Source organism: Phaseolus vulgaris, chromosome 10 (genome assembly GCF_051622355.1).
Source record: "Phaseolus vulgaris cultivar YP4 chromosome 10, ASM5162235v1, whole genome shotgun sequence".
Classification (NCBI taxonomy): domain Eukaryota; kingdom Viridiplantae; phylum Streptophyta; class Magnoliopsida; order Fabales; family Fabaceae; genus Phaseolus; species Phaseolus vulgaris.
The window spans coordinates 45,190,733-45,214,236 of NC_143507.1; the positions used below are offsets into that span (position 1 = coordinate 45,190,733).

General features: G+C 33.7%; 5 protein-coding genes across 8 annotated transcripts; 1 reads left to right on the forward strand and 4 right to left on the reverse strand.

The window, feature by feature from the left end:
• The first annotated feature begins 343 nt into the window (after positions 1–343).
• LOC137818264 (cinnamoyl-CoA reductase 2) lies at positions 344–4,223 on the forward strand. Of its 2 annotated transcripts, none has more exons than XM_090296394.1 (6): positions 344–681; positions 752–931; positions 2,563–2,748; positions 2,946–3,111; positions 3,389–3,575; positions 3,956–4,223. In XM_090296394.1, the coding sequence occupies exons 3-6, from the start codon at positions 2,683–2,685 to the stop codon at positions 4,092–4,094; spliced, it is 558 nt and encodes a 185-aa protein (XP_090152520.1). In that variant the 5' UTR covers positions 344–681; positions 752–931; positions 2,563–2,682; the 3' UTR covers positions 4,095–4,223. The 2 variants fall into 2 exon arrangements, with proteins under 2 accessions (XP_090152520.1, XP_068477666.1); XM_068621565.1 differs by having other exon boundaries at positions 452–681; positions 762–931.
• An 893-nt stretch (positions 4,224–5,116) lies between these two features.
• Positions 5,117–7,385, reverse strand: LOC137819714 (uncharacterized). The gene has a single exon (XM_068623659.2). The coding sequence runs from the start codon at positions 7,159–7,161 to the stop codon at positions 5,494–5,496; it is 1,668 nt and encodes a 555-aa protein (XP_068479760.1). The 5' UTR covers positions 7,162–7,385; the 3' UTR covers positions 5,117–5,493.
• Positions 7,386–10,059: 2,674 nt separating this feature from the next.
• On the reverse strand, positions 10,060–12,382 carry LOC137818087 (F-box/LRR-repeat protein 16). Of its 2 annotated transcripts, XM_090296757.1 has the most exons (2): positions 11,095–12,348; positions 10,060–11,012 (listed from the first exon to the last, which is right to left on the reverse strand). In XM_090296757.1, coding segments are annotated over exons 1-2 (1,023 nt in total). In that variant the 5' UTR covers positions 12,116–12,348; the 3' UTR covers positions 10,060–11,010. The 2 variants fall into 2 exon arrangements, with proteins under 2 accessions (XP_090152883.1, XP_068477409.1); XM_068621308.2 differs by having other exon boundaries at positions 10,060–12,382.
• A 1,400-nt stretch (positions 12,383–13,782) lies between these two features.
• On the reverse strand, positions 13,783–15,324 carry LOC150024845 (uncharacterized). Its single transcript, XM_090296239.1, has one exon. It carries the CDS (start codon positions 15,102–15,104, stop codon positions 13,950–13,952), a length of 1,155 nt encoding a protein of 384 aa, XP_090152365.1. The 5' UTR covers positions 15,105–15,324; the 3' UTR covers positions 13,783–13,949.
• A 2,406-nt stretch (positions 15,325–17,730) lies between these two features.
• On the reverse strand, positions 17,731–23,451 carry LOC137819428 (plasma membrane ATPase 4). Of its 2 annotated transcripts, XM_068623280.1 has the most exons (15): positions 23,324–23,451; positions 21,996–22,115; positions 21,773–21,871; positions 21,418–21,555; positions 21,010–21,324; positions 20,537–20,863; positions 20,303–20,422; positions 20,083–20,205; positions 19,909–20,013; positions 19,510–19,819; positions 18,871–19,385; positions 18,617–18,790; positions 18,346–18,528; positions 18,082–18,263; positions 17,731–17,994 (listed from the first exon to the last, which is right to left on the reverse strand). In XM_068623280.1, exons 1-15 carry the CDS (start codon positions 23,363–23,365, stop codon positions 17,898–17,900), a joined length of 2,850 nt encoding a protein of 949 aa, XP_068479381.1. In that variant the 5' UTR covers positions 23,366–23,451; the 3' UTR covers positions 17,731–17,897. The 2 variants fall into 2 exon arrangements, with proteins under 2 accessions (XP_068479381.1, XP_090152829.1); XM_090296703.1 differs by lacking the exons at positions 21,996–22,115; positions 23,324–23,451 and having other exon boundaries at positions 21,773–21,865.
• Between the last annotated feature and the right edge of the window lie 53 nt (positions 23,452–23,504).

Here is a 23,504-nt window from a genome sequence, read left to right on the forward strand (position 1 = left end):
GAGATGATTATGAAAGGGAGGGTGGCTTTGAATGTTGTTGTTCTCGGGGAATGTTGATCAGGTAATCACAATGAATTATATAATCCGAATATATTTTATATTACATAATAACTAAAAAAAACTTTTATATATTTTATATTACATAATAACTAAAAAAAACTTTTAAATTTTTATATTCTGTAATCCGAAAGCTAATTTCATATTTAAATTTTTTTTCAGATTAGGTAATTCAGATACCTAATCCAAAAGTTATTTCCAAAATTTAGAAAAAAAATTCCAAATTATGTATAAAAAAAAGGATATTTTTGAAATATAAAAATTTAAGAGATGACACAAAGAATGTATGGAGGTGCAGGAGGAAGAAGCAGTCCGAAATGAGTCCAGATAGTGTGCACCTAATGGGCTACAGGTGTGGACATAATGAGAATGTGCAAAGAGAAGACAATAAACTGCTTTGTGGTGTCGCTTTCCATTAATAAGAACCGGTTTGAACGTATCGTTATCCTAACATAAACATAAAATAAGAAAAGAAGGAAGAAAGAAGAATCTTGGAGAAGGTGAAGATATCGATGGCAGCAAAGGCGGTGTGCGTGACCGGTGCTGGAGGCTTCGTAGCGTCTTGGCTTGTTAAGCTTCTTCTCTCCAAAGGCTACACTGTCCATGGAACTGTTCGAGAACCCGGTTCGTTATCTTTTACTTCTTTTCTCATTCTTCGGATCCGATTCATATTCGATTGAAGTTCGTAATGCAGTTATGAGCAGGTAGTGGCAAGTACGAGCACTTGCTGAAATTGGATGGAGCTTCTGAAAACCTCACACTCTTCAGAGCAGATCTCTTGAATTACGATTCTATTCTCTCTGCAATTGCTGGATGCGCTGCAGTTTTCCACGTTGCAAGCCCTGTGCCCTCAACCGTTGTTCCCAACCCTCAGGCAAACTTAATCATCTCCTTCTTCAACATCATATATGTTTTTGGTATTTTGTGTGCCTCTCATTTTGCTTCCCTCCTCACAACACATCGATTGGTTCAGGATTTAGTTTATGCGTGTGAAATTCTTGATAGGATTCAAGATCAACGGATTGGAATTAAATCTATAATCGTATTTTCTAAAGAAATTTGGATTTCTGTGGATCTAAATCCAAATTTATATCTTTTAAAAAATAGTAGTTTTCATGATTATAAATTGGTTTGATGACGCATAAAACTGAGGATATAATACATAAACTATGTTAACATTTAAAGAAAATTCAACATGATAATAGGTTGTATAATAAAATAAAAAATAGAAAAAATAATAAAATTTAATGTAAAACATGAAACTTTAATAATTTTAATGTGAAACATTTTAATATAATGTGAAATTTTTATTTATAGGCCAATAAATATAATTCAATTTCATATAATTAAAAGTATATAAAATATTAATTGACAAAATATACTCTTTATATATATATGTGTGTATATAAATCAAGTATTAAGAAAAAAAACTTTTATTTTATGTTTTGTTTTTTTCAACTCTTAATAAACTTAATTTTTTTTTGAAAAAGAAATTATTGTTTGTTTAAGCTAATTAAAAATATATTGATATTTAGCAAACGCATATTTTACTTTTATATTTATTTATACATTGTATTAAAATATGGTAATTGATATCTTTTAACACTAAATTTTTAAATAATGCACCATTTCTTCTTGAACTGCAATCACGTTCATGTATCAAACATTCTATTTAACTTTACGAAGAAAATAAATGTACTAAAAGTGAAAAACATATTTTTTTGAGATTATTAATTAATTACATATTTTATGAAATGTGAAGATTCTAGAGATTTTCATCATACAAAATACTATTAAATAATATACGTTAATTTTAAATTATTTTAAAATTAAAACCGATTAAAAAGAAATACCAATTTTAAAACTGGTATCAAACCGATTTATAAGCATTCCAACTATTGTTTTCAGAAAATCTAGATTTGGATTTAAAATTCGATCTAATTATTTAGACCTGGTGCCGTTGTTATTGATTTGTTATTTCTAAAATTCGTGTAGATGCTAAATTAATTATTTCACAATAGAAAGTTCGTATCTGGTACAAGAATGAATACTTTAGACATATGGAAAGGTGGACTTACTTAGATCCTGTTTGAGTTCAGTTTGATCCTATCACAAGGACAAGCTTGAAGAAGTGCAAGCTTGAAGGAAGATGCATTTTAAATCATGATGATTGATATTCTTTCAGTGGGTCACCATCATGTTGCTTGAAGTGCTTCCTCACACTTCTTCGAGTGGGTGTTTAGATCAAAGGGAATTTGAATAGGACTTGAATATTTCTCATTCGTGTACTCAGGCTATTCGTTCTCATATCACTATATGAAGTGGAAATGTCTTCCAAAACTCGTTAAATAGGCACTGTCATGGAGTTAATATAAAATTCATGATCTTAGGGATTACCTCTCGGTTGACTTCCTTTATAAAGATTTAGGAGAATGTAAGGTGTACAATTGAAACCATGGCTTTTCTCTTTGGATTGCTGATATTATTAGACATATGATTCTTCAGGTAGAATTGATTGAACCTGCTGTGCAAGGAACAACTAATGTACTTCAAGCTTGTCTCGAAGCTAAAGTACAACGAGTTGTCTTTGTGTCATCAATATCTGCTATTTGCATTGGCCCGAATATGCCTAAAGATAAAGTGATTGATGAGTCCTATTGGTCTGACAAAGATTACTGCAAAAAAACTCAGGTCAGTAAACTTATTACAAATGTGCTTATTATGTGGATTTATCATTAGTCTTATTCTATGATGGTAGTAACATTGCCTTTGATTGGGGTATAATACAGTATACTATTTTATTTCAGTTCAGTTGCAAAATAAATAAAGTTTCAATCATCAAGATTGTTTATGTTATTGTAACTAATATCTCACCACGTATGATCTAGAACTGGTACTGTTATTCAAAGACAGAGGCAGAGGAGCGGGCCCTGGACTTTGCAAAAAGAACTGGACTTGATGTGGTAAGCATTTGCCCTTCCCTTGTGCTTGGGCCAATTTTGCAGTCAACCACTGTCAATGCAAGTAGCTTGGTTCTCCCCAAACTTTTGAAAGGTGCCTACTATTGCCTTATCAAGTTATTGTTATTACTCTATATCAATTCACTTATGTTGAAGATCTTTCATAAACTAGAAATATGAATCAAGTTGTAATATATAATGGATACTATATAGGTAGATGAAAACTACCTTATTGAAATGATTTTGTCTTATTGAAATGATTATGTGAAGTTGAGTTAGACCTATATTCTACTATCTTAATATGGTATCATTGTCAAATAAAAGAAATCATGTTATTGTTTTTTTCTTTTCTGATTTGTCTGAAATTGAAGGTGGTGACTCATTTGAAAATAAGACACGTTGGATAGTCGATGTACGGGATCTAGTTGATGCAATACTCTTGGTGAATGAGAAGCATGAGGAAGAACGGAGATACATATGTAATGCACATACCATCAAGGCAAGGGATTTGACAGAGAAACTAAAGAGTATATATCCCAGCTACAAGTACCCTTCGAAGTAAGATTCAGTTTCCCTTGATTTATAATTCAAAGGAAAATTGTAGTAACAAGCCAAGTATCAACCTAAACACCCTTGTTTTGGATTTGATGCACCTGCATAGAAATCTTATTATTATGACCCCCAAGCTACTGCTAGTGTTAAGCAAGTGCACGAAGAAGGGGATGAGTGGTTGGTTACCCATAAAAGTAACTACTTTGAATTTAATGACTATACGTTGCTAGTATAAAATAGTTTTACATCATTACAGTTATAAATCATTGTTGATTGTGATTGAAAGACAATAGAAAACTAATTTAAGATTGAGTAGATAGCCTAATTTTTCATGTAGTATTTTGTTGTTACATGCTTAACTTAACCACAAGTTTCATTTCCGGCAGCTTTACCGAGGTGGATGATTACTTAAGGCTCAGCTCAGAGAAACTGGAAAGTTTGGGTTGGAAATACAGGTCGCTGGAGGAAACACTCATTGATTCTGTTCAGAGCTATCAAGATGCTGGCCTCCTGCAATCCCAATAATTTTCACTTTTTTTTTATATATCCATTGTTCTGGATTATCACTTGTGTGTGACACAAGTCTGGGGAACTATCAGTTTCAATATTTGAGAAGGTGGAATGAATAAAAATAAAAAGTTTAAGGACAAAAAATGTTTACATCATCTGTGTATAATGGTTTTATTCACTGTCATTTAACATAAAACTATTATGAATAGCAAGTTTGCTTTGACTTCCATATAAGTATTCGAAAAGTTATCATGAAAATCATTTGTAGTTGATTATTAATGGAAAAGTTTTACATAGTATCTCCATTACACTCATTCTATACTCCTTAATAGCTTCAAGGTGTTGGAAGAAATGTAACAAACTACTATATTCAACTTACTTAAAATCGAGATTAGAGTTAGGATAATGAAAGGTTCATAAAGTCGTAAATTCTGGGACGTAGATTTTACTTTCTACAAAAAATATTATATATATATAGTTGTGAAAAATCATGGTCACCCACTAAATTAAATTAAGGAAGAATTTTCAATAATTCTTCTATTTCACGATTTTAATTGAGTGGTATCAATAATAGTGTTTCTTTACAATTGTTTGTTAACTCCTTACAATATATCAGACCAATTTTCATGAGTAATGATTCCTTCCATTTTCTATCAGAACCAAACTCAAATATCATCTTCCAGTAAATTAAGGAGAAATTTTTAATATATAGTTATATATGTCGTGAATACCCTTAAACTTTAATTAGGTTTGGATTTTGTTTTAATTAAAATCCCATTCATCAAGAAAGTAAATAGGTGTTATGGGCTGAAAACACAGTGAATTTTAATTGGGTGGTACAACACACATAACAAGGTGAGATTTGATGTACACTTTTTTAGGATTTTATTTGACGATCTGCATGATTTTGCTGTGCACGATCATATGTGAAGCAGATTCTATGTAAGATTGTACAATATTACACAAAAATATCTTATAAAATTAGTGGTAAGACCATTTATTTTTAATTTTTTAGTGGAAATGCTAGGATTATAATATATTGTACATCAACAAATTGTAAATCCGTGAAATTAAACGATCACAAATGTCACAGGCCTCAACTTTTTTTCACAAACACGAAAAATCAACAGACAAAACAAATCACACACAGCACAATTACTTGCCACTGATCATAAAAATGCTATTAAAAGTGCAATGCTATTTTGACAACACATTCCCGTAAAATCTTTTCTTTATTTCTTTTCATCAAATCATCCATCTTATTTTACATTTTTTTTGTCTCTTCTCTTTATTTTTCCTTTTTCTTTGTTGTGGAATGTGTTGTTAAAATAACACTACTCTTGACACATGATTTTTAACACACTACCAAACAAGATGGTGTCCACATTTCACAATGAGTTTCCTCAGCTTCATGTCAGCAATAAACATCAACATCAGAAGGTGTGGCTACTGTTCTCAATGATGGTTTTGAAAACTCCAGCCAAGCAACAAAATCATCACTCACCAACCTACAATTCTTTAGATTCAACTCTTTCAATCTCCTGCAGTTTTCTACTACTTCCACCACACCCTTAGCTGTAACATGCCAGCAACTCTGAATGTTCAGAAGTAGTAGTCCACTACACCTCCTTGAGATCATTGATAGAGCTTCATCCTCAATTTTTGAGCCTGACAAGTTCAACACTTCCAGTTTTGAAACTTCAAAGTCTATCTCAAACACTTTCATTCCTGTATTGGCCAGGTTCAAATGCCTTATCTCACTGCATCTCTTCAAAACCTCAACAATTCCTTCACCAGAAACGCCCTCACAACCGATTATGTCAAGAAGCTGCAAACTAGGACAAATGGAAACAAATTTGATCAAACTTGCATCACTCAGCAAAACATTATCACCCAAATACACTTTTTTCACTTCAGGGTTCACAACAAAATCCCTCATTGAATCTTCTTCCCCTTCCACCCCAAGATATGTTCTCTCCATTTTGATCTCACAAAGCAAAGGACAGTTTCTTGTGAGGATGAAAAATGTTGAATTGGTCAGCTGGCAGCAACCACTGAGGTTTATAGTAGTTAGGCTAAGAAGAAATACAGATAACTTGCTGATACATTGATCAGTTAAGAAATCAACTTTCCGAAGATCCAAGCATTGAACAGATTGGCATTTGGATAACACATAAGAGATTCCTGAGAATGTACAATTGCAACAGTCTTGGAGGGTGAGCTTCTCTAGCAGAAGACCTCCACCTTCTGCAACAGCAAAGAGAAACTCATCCGAGATAACAGAGTTTGACAAATCAAGAGCAGTTAACCTTTTAAAACTCTTGAATGAATCAATCAAATTCAAATCAATTGGGGTGAGTGTTAAACCAGGTCCATGTATTCTCTTCTTTTCAATGTTAAAGGAAATGGATTTCAAACCGGGTCTGAGGCTGATCGCAGAGGCAATGCCTGTTTGAGTGATCTTAAAACAAATGAAGAATGAAATCTCTTCCAATGACAAACAGTTTTGGCAAAGATAGAACAAGGATTTATCAGTGATCAAGTGATTACCAGAGATATTAATCTTGAGAAGATTCTCAAGCATAGAAGAGAGCCTTAGAACCCCGAAATCAGATACTTGAGAATTCAATGGGAAGCTTATGTCAAGCTCTTCAAGAAATGGGAAACAATAAGCTATGATTACAAGATGGCTATCACGAAGAGAGCCAATGTTTGAGCAGATCAGAACCTTCAAATTTTTCATGTTTGAGCCAAGTTCTCTTAAGCCATCAACAGAAAGTGTTCTCTGGTTGGATAGATTAATCAAATGAAGGTCCAACCCGGATTGTGAAATTTGATGAAGCAAGCCTTCATGGTGGCAATTCAAGAGACTGAGGTCTAAGCTTTTGAGCCTTGGAAACCTGAGGAGCAACCGAGGAAGAAGAGGAGTGGTTGGATCATACACTGTGAGAGAGAATAGAAGCCTATTTGTGATGGAAAGAAACTGCTTGCAAACCATAGATAGAGACTCCAAATGATGACCAAGGCCAAGGAATCTGAACACTGATTCCCAACATTCTTCAGGAAAATCTTTCACATGCATCTTCTGAATTCTATCTATCAAGCACCAGAACAGGTTTAAGATGAAGGGATGGTTCAAGTGATGATCAAGTGAGATATGATCAATGGCTCCCTGATTTAACAACAAACCAACCCAAATGAGAGGTTATTTATTTAACAAGTTTAGAGGGTGTTGAAAAGTGAGGTATAGGATTTGGTAATCAAGGTGACGAAATGAAGCTCTTGATTCTTAAAGAAGCCTCCTTTTTTGTGTTTGACTAGTGCTGGTCCTAATCATGAAGCTCTGCAAAGTCTTTTGCTTGTTTGGCTGGCATGCTATGGTGATCTGTAGTTTTCACTTTTGAGGCTTTTACTTTTCATACAACTTTTCTCATTCAACAAACAAATACTGCTCAGTCCTTATATATTTTTTATAGGAACAATCTTTATCATGACTGTTAGACTAAGATTAACATAGCCCACAAATATAAAACTACCATTTATTATACATTTTTCATAGGATTGGAGATCCCACATCAAGAAAATACATTTTTTATAGAGTTTGTATCAGGTTATCTGTTATCGAACCGCTATTATATATTGTCATGTATGAGTTGGAGAATCTCAACCTTGGAGAATCACAACCTAAGAAGGTGTATTGGAGATTCCATCGACTAAAGATTAGAACATTTCATAATGGATGTAAACCTCACTTATAAGCTCATTTTATAAAGTTGAATTAGGTTTAAAGTTCACTCCTTAATGCATACCATAATATTGAGTGTTAATACATTGACAACATACACTAGTTTACAAAACAACTGAAAAGAAAAATAACTTTTTGTTTAAATGAAACAATGTTGAAATTGTATTTGACCAAATCAGTAAATTGGTGTATTGTAAACTGGTGTAGTTCAATTTGTATGAACCCTCTTATTAAACCTCAAGAGAAAAAAAAATACTGTCTTATGGCAATGAAATTTGTATGAAAGTGCAGCCCACTACTTCCTTGAATGAAAGGTATATAAACTCAGCATGATTCATGCATAATGCATTCATAGTCTATGGTCTTCTTATTCATTTTGATGCAATTTAATAGTATTTATTGGTCATAAGATATGATCTCCATTTGAATAATTGTAGCTGGCAAAGATAATAATTATGTATTTATTTATTTATGAGTTGTGAGGAGTGCAGTGCAAGTACACAGCAACAGGTACAGAAGTTTAGGTCAGGATTTTCACCTTTCTTCACAAGTGGCAAAAATGGACTGTAATATTTTTTTAGTAAATTCTAGATATTTTTTAACAGAAAGTTTTAAGTTAATTTCACTAGAGATGTGTCTAAGAATTTGACTTTTTTTAATATATATATTTTTATATAAATATAGATTAAAAAAATTCAAATATCTAACAATATTTTACATTTTGACAATAATTTCAATTTAACAACCAACCAAGCTCAAGGGAAGTATCAGAAAAATATTACTTTGTTAGACAAATAGGACCAATTCAACTGCTTAATTACGGTCATGAAAATTCATAATTATTCTCAATCGTATTTAGATTTTTTTTGAATTTACTGCACACTTACGCATGTTTACGGTAAGTCACATTAATGTCTTTAAAATCAAGTTATTTATGAGAATATTGATGGTGTCATTCTTGATTTTTCCTAAAATGTTTCTATTATTAGGTCAATTTAGGCGATTCAAATTAAATAACCTAGTTTACTTTTCAATAATATGATTAAAATTTTCTTAAGCAGTAAAGAATTAGAGATTATTAGAATGAATTTTACTTTTTTAATATTTTAGATTATTGTTCTAGCAAAGAAGAAAGATAATCTCAATTAAAGTATTAGGTTTTGTTAGAAATATAAGAATTTCTAGTCAAATTGTTATCTACCACTCTCAATTATACATTCTCTTTTATGTATTTTGTCTTGTTTTCAGTTTTTTTTTTAAACTTTTTTTAATATTGAATGTTAATTTTCTATTTAATGTTAATTTTCGTTATTTTAATTATTATAATAATACAAGGAGAAAATAATGAAATTGATACATTAAATATTTATTATTACATAAAATTGTTTTCATATCGAGTTGGACTAAAGAAATATTATAAATTTTGATATAGATTGAATTGAATTGGGCTCACAGGCCTTGAACTTATGGTAAGTTGGGCTCACGGGCCTTAAACTTAAGGTAAATTTGGGCTCAATCGCCAACTAAAGATAAAAAAATAAAGACTGTTTCTTCCTCCACCTTCATATCTTCTTCTGCCACCTCCATACACAACATAAAAATACATTTTTGTCCTTCTTGTGTCACCTTCATAAAGTAGTTTCTGGATTATGTAATTCAAAAACTCATTTGAAAAAAGACTTCCGAATTACATAATCTGAAAGTAAAATAAGACTTCTGGATTATGTAATCCAAAGAATAATCATGCATCTGAAAAATGGCTTCCGGATTATGTAATCCGGTAGTTAATTACAAATTTGAAAAATGACTTCCGGATTACATAATCCAAAATATTATAAGGGGCATTTTTGAAAATTTGAAAACTTATGGAGGTGAGAGAAGAAAGTACGGAGGTGCAGGAAGAAACAGTAAAAAATATAAAGTATGTATACTCTACCTTAATCCAACAAAAGCTCAACACAATTAAAACAAATTGGAGGAGAGTTGATATGTAAAAATTAAAAGTTTTAGGGCTCAAACATTAAAAAAATGGTTACTATTAACTAAGTGTGCTCATTTTCTGTCTTTTGCTCATCCATTTGGAGCTGCAAAAGTGACACAAGTTTTTATGGACAATGTGATTAAATTGCATGGATCACCAACAAAGATCCTCTCATATAGGGACTCAATATTCATGAGTAAATTTTGGTCAGAACTTATGCAAAAACATGGGTTAAAGCTACTGAAGTCTACTACTTTTCATTCTCAAACTGATGTCTCAAACAAGTCTATTGAAGCATATCTGAGATGTGTTTTTGGGCAAATCACTTGTAAGGTTGAATTTTCAACTACAAGTAATTTTCAACTACTTACAATTCACACTTTACATAATAAAGAGATTATTACAACATTATCAGAACAAACAATGCTGATATACACCTTAAGCCCCTCTTCATCTTCTCTCTTCTTTATCCAACTTCTTCCCATTTATACACCCTAGATGGTGTCAATTTCTCAGAGGAAGCAAAAAAATTCTCCATTTCAGATTTCATTGCAGAGCTATAACATACTACAAGCTAACAATGCACCCATGACGCAAGAGGAGTTCCTTCTGGCCACCACTGAGATCAAAACTTGGGGGTGGCATTATCCTTCTCAATGATGGCCTTGAAAATACCATCCAAGCAACAACACTAGCTCCAACTTCACAACAAGACACCAAATTAATCTCCCTCAATCGCGTGCACTTCTCCACCACTTCCCTAACTCCCTTGGTTGTGACACCAGAGCAATTTTCCAAGTCCAAATGAAGCAACCAACGACAGCACTTTGAGATCACAGAAAGCATTTCATCATCAACTCCTGATCGTGACAAGTTCAACTCCTCAAGTTTTGGAACTTCAAAGTCCAGCCCTGTGAACTTCACTCCCGAACAAAAGGCCAAGCTCAAATTCCTAACCTCACCACACCTCCTTAAAACCTCCACAACACCTTCAGATATTCCACAGCAAGAACTCAAATCAAGCACCTCCAAACTGGGGCAAAGAGAAGCAATCATTTCAACACTTTCATCCCTCAACCAGGAATTGCTTCCCAAATAGAGAGACTTCACCCGATAATTCACAACACCATTCACAAACTCATCATCAACCCCCTTCTTTCCAACATCTGTTGCCTCCATTTTGATCTCATTCAACAAAGGACACTTCCTAACGAGTTCAAACAAAGCCAAATCAGTTAACATCCTACAACCACTAACATTTATAGACACCAAATTCCCAAGAAACTCACACAACTCTTCCACACGCTGATCACACAGAAACTCAGCGTTCTGAAGATCTAAATGCTCCACAGACTGACACGTGGACAACAAGCACAACACTCCAAGGTAACTGTAGTTACAAGAACCTTGTAAAACAAGCTTCTTCAGAGGAATCCCTTCTTCCGCAACACAGCATAGCAACTCGTCGGAGATAGAAGAACACGACAAATCGAGACAAGTCAAGCCCTTCAAACCCACCAACGCAGTGATGAAATCAGAAGTCGCATAGGGTCTGCCAATGTCACCCTTCTTTGTTCCACACCCGAAATTGCTAACGCAGAAAGAACGCAAACACGGTCTTTCGCGAATCGCGCAAGCGATGCCGCGTTGCGTGATGAAATGGCACTCAAAGATTATAACTTCCTCGAGAAGCTCGCAGTTCTTGCAGAGACTGAGAATGGAAAGGTCATTGATGAAGAAATTGCCGGAGAGGTTAACGCTGCGAAGCCTGGGCAGGGCCAAAGACAGAGCCTTTACGCCGAAATCGGAAACTGTGGAGTTGTCGCTGTTTTCGGGGAAGCTGAGGTCGAGATGTTCGAGGAAAGGGAAACAATCAGCGATCAGAAGGAGATCGGCGTTTCGGAGAAAACCCATGTGGGAGCAGGTGAGGGATTTCAAAGTTGGGATCTTTCTGGCGAACGCGCGCAACCCATTTGAGGGGATGGAGGGGTGGCCGGAGAGGGTGAGAGATTGGAGAGGTGGGGCGGCGCGTGAGAGTTGGATGAGGAGCGCGTGGAGGTGGGAGTGGTGGAGGCGGCGCGTGAGGTGAAGAGAGGTGATGCAGGGGAACCTTAGGAAGAGGTTGGGGAGAAAGGGAATTGTTGGGTTGGTTATGGTGAGTGAGGTTCGAAGGAGATTGGTTATGGAGAGGAATTGGGTTGAGACAAGAGAGAGAGGTTCAAAATGAGGATTGGGTTTGAGGAATTTGAACACCAATTCCCAGCATTCATCAGGCAAATCTAAATCTTCTTCTTCTTCTTTTTCTGACATTGTTTTCTGATTCTTCTGTTCTTCTCACTTCTTCACAACTATATCAACTACCCAACTGCCAGCATCACTGTCTCTGTTCCTTTTGTGTAGTTCTTCTTATCTGGTTTTTGTGTGATGCAAATCTAAATTCAAATTTCAATTCAAGAATGAAGGGTCACGTGATCCAAATTTTCAGATCTGAAATCCCCATTTTTTTATTCTATGGGGAAAGGTTGTGGACAAAAATTAATTGTAAATTGAAGGGAAGAAAAAGTCCACCTTCATGTTAAAGTTGTATTCGGAATATGGTGGTAATAAAATATCTATAATATAATCATAGAAAAAAAATAGTTTAATATAAAAATTAATAAACCAAATTAACTTTTATTATCAACAATTTGATTTTTTTTCTTATTATTCGTTGATATAAAAAATACTCATAATAATACAGTTAAATATGTTTAACTTGCCATTACTTCATCAAGACCATAAATAAAGCAATACCATTGCCTACTTGAAGTACAGTTTCTATTTACACTTTTGACTTCGATATTATACGATCACCCATAATTTAATGTTACTAATTTCATATATACCAATGGTTACCACGAAAATATGTCAAAGTTTCTTTTTTTATAAGAAAAAAAAAATCTCAATGTTATAGAAAGACTAATCAATTATATTTTATTTTATTATTCCAAAATATTAACAATACATAAATATAATACATAAATATAACTTGTTGTTGAAGCAATTATTTAAAGTTTTCGCTTGTCGGATTTAATTAATCACTATTTGTTGTTGTGTGAAAATTATTTTTTATCTTTAATTCAAAATTTATACCTCAATATTTATAGTAAAAAAACTATTTGAATTGATATTTGTCAGCTTTTTTATAAGACAAATAGATTTCTAGTGTAAATTAAGATACTAGAATATTTTATATTAACTTGTTAGTAAAGTAGATGTTATTAATATTATAATATATTTTACTCTGTAAATTTATTTGTTATGTAAAAAAAATACTCTTAAGAACTTATTCCAATGTTTTTTTACTATAAGTAACTAGAAAGTTTAAAGTTTGAGAAAAAAAAAATCAATTTCACACTACAATACAAAGATATAATTTAGTGTAAGATTGTCATATTAACACCCTAATATTACATAGTTATAAAACACTTGTTTAGAATTCAAATGTGACACCCTCTAATTCCAAACTTGCTCCATTTAATAAAAAAATTATTTCTTCAGTTATTGTAATATAGTGTAAGATTGTCACCATATTACCATTTTTTTCACAAGGAAAAAATATTACTTTTACAACACGAAAAATTTCTTTTGACATGAACAAAGTAAAAACATATACTTAACACCAATTTATAATAATATTAAAAACTAAAAAATAAATTAAACATAATTAAAAATATTGTTTTATTAGTGTGTAAAGTTAATATTTTTTTTATGGTGTTAACATATCACCACTCTAATTAAAATGCACTCGTTACGACAACTCTATACTTTCAAAATTGTTCTATTTTAATAAGAAATTATTTCTCTATCCAATTATAATATACTCTATTATAAATAGATTTAGTAATTTTAATTATTCTTTTTTCTCTTGCCCAAAAGATCTGTATTTTGACCTACCTACTTTCATTGTAGAAGTTTATCTCTTTCCTTCAATGGAGTTAAATAAAGAATCTTAAAAATATTATAACACAACATAATTTCATATTAAAATACAGTTAAACTGAGAAAGTTCTATACAAACCAAACACACGAGACATGATTTTGATTTAAACGAAAGGAAAAGGAAGAAAAGTGGAACATAATTTAAACACACTCATCTTCAGAATCAACCGCTGTTGCTGCTGACTTGCGACGGTGGTTCCTCAGGGTCAGGATCCGAATTCTCCGGTGGATCATCCGGTGGATCCTCCGGCGGATCCTCCGGCACTTCCGGCGCTGGAAAAGAATCATCCGGTGGATCCTCCGGGAGATCCGGCGGTGCCAAGAAAACATTCGGCGGATCCTCCGGCAACTCTGGCGGAGGCAGGGAAACATCCGGGGTGGTGGGCATGGTAAAAGACGGCGGGTCATCCGGCATGACTGGTGTTTGCGGAAGGGTAAAAGTGGGTGGCGCCTCTGCAGCCAACGGTGGTGGAAAAAAATCAGAAGGTGTATGGAAAAACGGTGGATTTGAGAGAAACGGCGTGGGTAGGAGTGGAGGGGGCAAGGAAGGGTCTGGAAAAGTTGGATTGGTGAAAAAAGGTGGCGAAGATAAGAACGGAACAAGTGGGGGTGATGGTTGTGGATCGAAGAAGAAGGGGTTCGGAGGTGATAGCCATGGGAATGTTGGCATGTCAGACATCGGAGGTGGAATTATCAACGGCGGTAAGGGAGGAGCAGGTGGCGGCGGCGACGGCACTAACGGCGGCGCCGGAGGAATGGGTATAGGAGAGGGAGATGGCAGAGGGCAGCAGGGTGGTGGTAATGGGCAGCAGGGTTTAACCGGCGGAGGTGAACACGCGGGTGGAGGGGGTGAAGGTGGTGGCGGGGACGGCGGAGGTGGTGATGGCGGTGGTGGGCACGGTGGAGGTGGTGATGGCGGAGGTGGTGGTGGTGGTGCAGAGTACTGCGGCAGGGGAGGTGACAGAGGTCGTGGAAAATACTTGAACGGTGGAGGGGTTCTTGGTTTGTAAGTTATTGGCGGAGGAAAAGAGTATGATGGTGATGGTGATGGTGTTTGGTCAAAAGGGTTTTGAGGGGAAGAACATGTAGGAAAAGGCCAATGGCCACATTTTCCATATAGGTATAGATAAAAGGGATCACATTTTTGTCCTCTTCTTCTTCCTCCTTTTCCCATGTGTCTGCTTCCTCTGTTTGTTCTAGACCCTTTAAGCTCTGCTTCATGCTGGTGGTCTTCAGAGAGGGCTCTGTTTTCAGCAGAAAAACAGAGAGCGAGCAAAACAAGTGTAAATACAGCTGTAGTGACTGCATTTGGCTTCATTTCTGGAATGGTTTTGGAAGTGTTGAGTTGATAGTGTTGATGATGTGAATTGTGTATATAGAGAAGTTCAATGATTATTAGTTGAGAATGCGTGTGTGAATATGCGTGGAGGGTTTAAATGCAGCGTGGAGATTGAGAAGAGAAGTAAATAGTATAGATAAGGTGATGAAGTGATGGTGGTGTTACAGTTACGCATTTTAATGGATCTGCTATGCTCCTTAACCATGCACTCTCTGGAACTGACACACACGCAAATTATAGATGGAAGACTTGCATGAAAAACAAGAACAAAATTAAAATGGAGAATTAATGGAAGTAATTGAGTTGCCTAGATCTACGTGCCAACTTTTTCTTCTCTGCATTTGATTTAAGTGGTGGCCCATAGACACATGGAGTTTTGAGTGCTGTGAATTCCTTACAACAGCCATTTGCATGCATACCGAGCTTCATTCTGAAGATTAAACTTAAAATAACTTCTCTTTGTTAACAAAGGAATCTAAGCTTAAGCTTGGCTGAATATATTGTTCCACCCCACACACTATTTCAAATTGAATGAACAAAGAAGATGAAGTATCATGTTTGTGATGCAACATAGGATAAAAATGTATAGAATTATGAGAGAAATAGAAAAACAAATGATAGGAATCCACGTCGACTAGAGATTAAAACATTTCATTATATATAAGTAAGTGCAAACCTCAGCTCATAAGCTGGTATTATGGAGTTAAGTTATGCTTAAAGTCCACTTCGTAATATGGAATCAGAGTCATACCATTTCGAGCTTATCTAACGAGTGTTTGTTGGACTTATCAAGTCACTCACTATCGGGCTGTTATCGGACCACCCATGATATGTTATCCCATGCATGAGCTGCCACTCTCGACGTGAGGGGTGTGTTGGAAATTACATCGATTAGAGATTATGATATTTTATTGTATATAAGTGGGTGCAAACCTCACCTCATAAACTGATTTTATGGGGTTGAATTAGGCTTAAAATCCACCTCATAATAATAAATAAATAAAAAATGTAAAGAATATCTGCATGAAACCATTGTTGTTACATTTTTTTTTTCTGCAAATACACTTTCTCAGATATAAAGCTTTGGCTGAACTTTTAGATGTTCCTTTGAAAGAACACTTACTCTTAGAAATTAGTATATGAGGAGCCTGCACATAATTAATCAGTATAGGGATGTGGTAAACTGAAACTTTGTTTTCTATTGAATGGGAAATGACAAATTTGATTATAATATGATGGATGCAAGATGATTATCAGTCAGAACAAATATAAAATAGATAAATTTTTGTTATTCCTAATTAAACTTCAACACTGATAGCACGTTAAATGGTGTTAAACTTTCACTCTGACTTCAGATTTAAGTAAGAAAAAAACATTTTAAACTACTTAGTGTTTGAGTCAAGGGTGTTTATGTTTAATAGATTAGAAGCTTATCTATCTTAATTATTTAAAGAACAACCAACTGTACTTATCTATCTTAGTTATTTTATGAGTTTTAAAGATTATTTTGACTATTGTACTATTATTTAGAGATGGAAAATAATCCGTGTTTAGAAGTATTGTTTAAAATTATTTCAATTTTGATGAATTTTTTTTTCCATTGAATACAGATATAAGTATGATTAATATTTTATGTCTTAAATTGAATATACAAAAATAAATATTATATTTTTATTTCATCTTTATCTCTATATTCATTTCCATAATTTTTATTTTAAATTACTAAACACACAATTTATTAGATAATTTAGAGAATTTTTATAAACTTTTATGAGTTATTAATTAGTTTTCTCTTTTATGAAATGATATCTCATTGTTATTGAATATTTTCATTATTATTTAATTAATCCTCTCTAATTTAATATTTATGTAATTTTTTTTTTTATGTTTGACATTTAAAAGAAAAAAAAAATGTATCCTTTTAAAATTGAATCCTTAACAAAATCATATTTTATTTATTATAACTTAAAAAATAACATTTCATCCCAATCGCGATTTACTTCAATTCATAAGTTAATCTTGGAAAAACATACATGCATTATTAAATAATTAAAACAGTGATATCTTAATCACGTAAATTTATACTCAATCTTCCATTAAGAATTAAGAAATTTTAATGATAGTATTTTATATTATGTCATAGGTATAATAAAAACAAATAAATTTAAAAGGAAACTAAATGCAAATATAAAATAATTATTTGTAATTATACCATTATAGGGGGTTTTATAATCTATTTTTAATTATATAAAATAATTATTTACATTTATTTTAATTATAGCTTAGTAAAAAATATTACATAGAAGTTTGTAAGATACAAATATTAATACAAGTTTAGATGAAATTATCATCAATAAGTATGAAGCACATTAAAAATGTCTAGCAAAATTAAAACTAATTGATTTTTAAAAAAGAAATAGTTAGTTTAAACTTGTTAAATTAGATTAGTTAATAAATATGTTATAAAGTAATAAAAAATTGAACATATTAAAATATAGTTTTATACAAATTTAGTTCATAAAAGTTAGCTGTATAATATTTTATGATACCTTTACCAAGCATTCAACATAAAATACCATTAAAAATGATCACTAACAATGCATTATGAATCGATTTGAAGATGGTTTAAAATAACATTAATAATAACATCTAGCCATAATTTGATATATTTGTCCAACATCTGATTGTCTTTTACCATGTCTTCTCCAACATGGAACAACTAAGTTTAAGAGAAATACTGAGAAAATATATAACAAAGGACTACTCTTAGGCTCAAACAGTGTAGTGATGTTGAATCGTATCAATGTCGAGTCCCTTTAATTTCACAACCGACTCCATGTGTCCCTTCAATGTATGAAGTTCCCGCAATCTGAAAAAAAAACAAGTTATTGAATTAATCTCAGTTCACTTTATTTTATAAACATTGTACTACATTAATATTATTATTAACTATTACCTTGCAACTTCAGCTCGTTTTCTTGCTTGTTCTGCAATTTCAGATAACTCGCGGTAGTTATTTCTTTCTGAGAATGTGGGTTCGGTTTCAGGAGGATTCAAGCCATGTAATGTGCGTTGAGCAGTGGCCCATTGTGCTTCTCGCTCTTCTTTTCCATAGTCCTTCTTTGTTGTGAATGCAGTCTGTTTTCATACATATATCAGACAACATGTTTAAGACAAGCAAATCAATGTTTAAGGGAAGAAAAAAAGATTAAGATTTTACCTTATTTTCGGTAATGTTGTTCCATGCCTTGCCACTCAAGAAATATCGAATCCCGAATTTCAAAACATCCAATGGGAGGTAGAAAACGATACTGTAGAGCCAAATGACACCAGCCCAGCCCCATCCAATCCCTTGCATCCTTGCAAATTCCCAATTTGCATAAACAGCTATAACTGTCGCAATCTACATGTAAAATACACACTGGATGAGTAAGTTGTTACAGTTGAAACATGGTTACAAATAAATCAAGCATATATATATAAGAACTCACCAGTTGTGCCACTATAAAAGCTGAGACAAGCAATAAACCGGGGCGCTCAAAGTAAGACCAACTCCTTGATCGAGTTACAAATATAAGAGCCTGACTTACAATACTTACTTGAAGGTAAACAGCCGCAGTAAGCTCACCCGGGTTAGATCTGATTGATCTAACACCAAATTTTTCCTGCCAACATTGTTGTACTTTTGTTAAGCCTAAAATAATATTTGACGATAAAACATGTCGTAAGTAAAATTGATGCTTACAGTGAAGAAATCAGAAGCATGGGCAGCCCAAAAGAAGACAACTGTCATGATAGCGAGGTAAGTGCCAAGGACTATGCCTGTGGCGAAAATCTCATTCAACTTCCATGAATCAGGAAGAGGTGATGGTTTTACCCTGTCCTTGGAGATGGTCATAATTGTTCCGTCATTTAGAATTGCAATGATTAAAACCATAAAAGGTGAGAAATCAAATTGCCATATAAGTGCAATCAGTAAAAAGCCCAACACGATCCTTATTGTAATGGAAACTGCATAAATGGTGTAGTTCTTCATTCTCTGAAAAATGGCTCTACTGGTCAAAACTGCACTCACAATCACACTGAGACCAGGCTCTGTTAGTACTATGTCGGATGCACCTCTAGCTGCATCTGTTGCATCAGCTACTGCAATTCCAATATCTGCCCTTTTGAGGGCAGGAGCATCATTAACACCATCTCCTGTCATTCCACATATGTGCTTTCTATCTTGAAGTATTTTCACAATCTCGTATTTGTGCTCTGCAGATACATGAATAATTAATTTAATAAGTTATTTAGCTTATTTTTAAGAAATAAGCTATTATCAAATATTGAATCAGGAAGATAATTAAGGAACGTAAAAGAAGTTTATACAACTATTTACCAGGGAAAACACCAGCAAATCCATCGGCCTGTTCAATAAGCTCATCGACTGGAAGTGCAGCAATAGATTCATCCTTGTGATCGCCAAGAAGGGAGGAAGATGGGTACATGTTACTTCCCATGCCAAGTCTCCGAGCAGTCTCCTTCCCGATAGCTAGTTGATCGCCTGTAATCATCTTAACGTTCACCCCAAGATGAAGAGCACGTCGAATTGTCTCTGCACTGTCGTGTCTAGGTGGGTCAAACAAAGGCAAGAGACCCACAAACTGCCACGGTCCTCCTTTACTCTCCTTCGTTTTCTCTGGAACTTCCTGTTAGCAGATAATAAAACTTTAATTATTATTATTATTATATTATTATTATTATTATTATAAAAAGAAACATGTCGCAAATAACTTACTTGTTGGGCAACAGCAAGGGAACGGAGACCTCTGTCAGCAAATTTTCCAATGATGGCATGAACTTTTTTCTTCACATCTTCTCGAAGATTGCAGAGATCTATAATCTGTAAAAAGAAATATTGTAAAATAAATTAAGAAAGATGAATCTCATACCGTAAAAAATATATATTTACCTGCTCTGGTGCGCCTTTGCTTGCTCGATGCCAATTTCCGTTGTCATCTATATATGTTATGGCAGTACGCTTGTCTACTGGATTGAAGGGTAAGAAATGGATCTCTCTGATACCATCTCTTGCCTGCAACAAGAGGTGAAAAAATTATGTAAGATGCAAATACTGCATTCATCCATTTCCAACAAGCAAAATCTATATTCTTAATGATAAAGTTACAAACCTCTCTTGGGTCACCCAACATTCCAACAATGCAAGCATCAATAGCATCTTGATTCTCAACCCTCGAAGCTCGAGCTCCAAGTAAAATTACAGTATCCTTGTCAGCATTTTTTCCGAAAACCTGCAATATAAGAAACTCGCTTTCATGATTAGTGAAACAAAAATAGCTCTAATTAGTTTATCATATATAAATGATCGGTTTAAAAATTATTTTTCCGTGATCTGCATCACTAACCTCAATTAAATTCTTGTCTACAGTGAGTTTGTTCAACGTTAGAGTGCCAGTCTTGTCACTGCATAAAACATCCATTCCAGCCATTTCCTCAATGGCTGTCATTCTCTTTGTAATGGCACCTTGTTGGGAGAGTCTATGGGAACCAATAGCCATAGTTACTGACAAGACAGTTGGCATGGCAATCGGAATGCCTCCAATGAGAAGGACCAACAGATTGTCAATTCCCTTCCTGTAGGGTCGGTGCTGAATTGGATACATGACAATAATTTCTATGACCATACCCAGAGCTATTGAGCAAATGCAAAAGTTACCAATGGCTGTCAACACCTGAACAAATTAAAATTCATGAAATGCTATAGCACACATTGAATATACCATTTTTTATAGTAAGATTTGATTAAATAATTTTTTGTATATGAGTAGACGATATAAATACAGCAAAAAAACAATGAAAAAAATACTAAAAATTGTACCTTCTGAAAGTGACCTTCTTGGTTGGTGCTATCTACCAAGTGAGCAGCTTTACCAAAAAAAGTATGTACTCCAGTAGCAATTACAACAGCCTCAAGCTCTCCTTGCTTAACAGTAGACCCGGAGAAGACTTCATCACCTGTATTTTTTGTAACAGGCAATGATTCACCAGTCAATGCAGATTGATCAATCTTCAGAGGATCTCCATCCAAGAGACGGGCATCAGCTGGCACTATGTCTCCCAACTTGATGCTGATGATGTCTCCGGGTACCAATATAGCAGCCTCTTCCTCCATCCATTTTCCATCTCTTAGAACCTGACATCCATTGAAATAAATTAATGTAATACACTAAACTTTATGGGAATAATTAGATTGAACACGACCTTAGTTAACTTCATGCAATTATACCTTAGTTTTGGGAGCAAGACCTGCCATAAGTGCTGCAGCAGCATTGCCTGCATTATTTTCTTCTATAAAACTAATGGTAGAGTTGATAACAAGCAATGCCAGTATTCCTATAAAATCCTGCCAATCTGGGGGTTTTCCCTACAAGTTTCAACAGGAGTGAGAATAAAAGCTAACTAACGAAAAAAAAAAATTAATAAAAAAAAGACATTTTATACTATGATAAAATTAATAATCTTATCTCATCTATTTATATTTTTTTATTATACATGCATTTTACCGTGTTCACATGTTTTTAGCTGATTTTATTTTTTAAAGTTCTTATGTTCAAATACATCTAGAGTCCAAGAGTAGTTACCCCTCCATTTGCCAGTGCAATTGCCATGATAGCAGCAGCTTCCATGACCCATGACAGAGGATTCCACATAAATCCCAAGAATTTCAAGAACTTACTTTCCTGTTTGCAAAATAATATGGCAAGATTAATTGACGAGAATCATCTTCTAAAGTAAGACATTAAGAATAAATAATGTTATACAATAATTTAAACAGTAAGTAGCTAGTAAAGATTAATTCATTGCCTTCTTTTCTTCTAACTTATTGGGTCCAAAAAGTTCCAACCTCTTTCGGCCTTCATCATTCGTGAGACCCTCCTTCGAACAGTTCAATTGTTCGAAGACTTGGTCCAAAGGGATTCGCTCCTGCAATACAATCATCTAATTATAAGTATTGATCTAAATATTATGTCAAGGTAGAACAATATACTCTCCCAAAATACAACAAAAAAGATAGCAAAAACACACAAGAAAATACAATATTTTAGCACTTAAATTTCGAAGAGTGACAAGTGAAATTGAAAAATAACTATTTTCTCAAACATTCATATTTACTATTCAAGAGAAAACACAAACTAACTACTTAATTTTCAGTCAAAAGCTATCTTAGTCTTATATTTTAAAAATAATAATTTTGATCATTATATTTTTTATTCCTTTTATCATAATTAAAAAAATAAAATTTACTAATTATAAAAACTGTAATGATTAAAATCATTTTTTTAAAACGTAGGAACGCTACACAAACTCGAAATTTTCCGCAACATCAAAATATGCCACAGAATCACAATGGCGCTTGATAACAGTTTCTGTAATTATTTTTCAAGGACTGATTGGCATTCGTGACAGCAATAGCTTTTCAATTTTTTTTCTTAATAATGATTATAAAAGTTTATTTTGTTTATTAACCACACGTTATTCCAAAAGCAGGTTATCAACTAATTGTTTTGCTGAGAAAAAAATAAATAAATAAATCAACTAATTGTTGGATTCTCAAAAGGATAATTTCTCTTAGACATTGATAAAATTTAAGATTTATTTTGATAAAAAAAAAACAAACACATCTTACACTCAATAATCTCCTGTAGAGAACAACGTAAACCTCCGTTAGCCACATAGAAAGAGGAAAACCAACCAAAGCTTCACAAAAATAATTAAAATGAAACAAGCAGAAAATAATCCAAACGAAAATCACACAAAATAGCAAAAATTACTATTTTCTAGTGTAGCAAACATTAGATGATAGTGGATGAAGGCTTAATGATACACACGAGTTTTCCGACGTAAATAATCTACATTACGAATCAGATATCAAATACGGCAGTGGATTAAAAAACAATCGATAAATCAGAGCCCGGATCAGAAACTACGTGTGCGAAATTCGATTCGAATCCATGAATCAGCGACAATCAAATTCACTCCACAAAATAACAAAACAACAAGGAAAGCTTTATACACATTATCATTATCATTGTGAAGGCTAACACCAGCTGCTCACTAACAAACGCATGACGATGCTATACAAATAAAACGAAACAGAGAAACAAAAAATTGAAAGGCGAAAGGAAACTAACGAGATCGATATTCTCATTCTTCAGTTTTTCGAGATTATCCATTGACGAAGATTGAGAGAAAGAGAGAGCGCAGACGCAACAAGAGTGAGTGAGAGAGTGCAGAAAAAAAGAGTGAACGAGAAAAGGTTTATACTGCACTGCAGTGCCTTATATAGTGTATATATACACACACGTTTGATGT

Excerpts from the sequence above, each read along its gene's own strand:
- LOC137818264 (XM_068621565.1), top strand. The coding sequence starts at position 570 with ATGGCAGCAAAGGCGGTGTGCGTGACCGGTGCTGGAGGCTTCGTAGCG. Across the intron at positions 682-761 it reads TGGAACTGTTCGAGAACCCG|GTAGTGGCAAGTACGAGCAC; the intron begins GTTCGTTATCTT and ends AGTTATGAGCAG. Across the intron at positions 2,749-2,945 it reads ATTACTGCAAAAAAACTCAG|AACTGGTACTGTTATTCAAA; the intron begins GTCAGTAAACTT and ends CGTATGATCTAG.
- LOC137819714 (XM_068623659.2), bottom strand. The coding sequence starts at position 7,161 with ATGCATGTGAAAGATTTTCCTGAAGAATGTTGGGAATCAGTGTTCAGA.
- LOC137818087 (XM_068621308.2), bottom strand. The coding sequence starts at position 12,115 with ATGTCAGAAAAAGAAGAAGAAGAAGATTTAGATTTGCCTGATGAATGC.
- LOC150024845 (XM_090296239.1), bottom strand. The coding sequence starts at position 15,104 with ATGAAGCCAAATGCAGTCACTACAGCTGTATTTACACTTGTTTTGCTC.
- LOC137819428 (XM_068623280.1), bottom strand. The coding sequence starts at position 23,365 with ATGGATAATCTCGAAAAACTGAAGAATGAGAATATCGATCTC. Across the intron at positions 19,386-19,509 it reads ATTTGCTGGTGTTTTCCCTG|AGCACAAATACGAGATTGTG; the intron begins GTAAATAGTTGT and ends ATGTATCTGCAG. Across the intron at positions 18,791-18,870 it reads ATGCTTCTGATTTCTTCACT|GAAAAATTTGGTGTTAGATC; the intron begins GTAAGCATCAAT and ends CAATGTTGGCAG.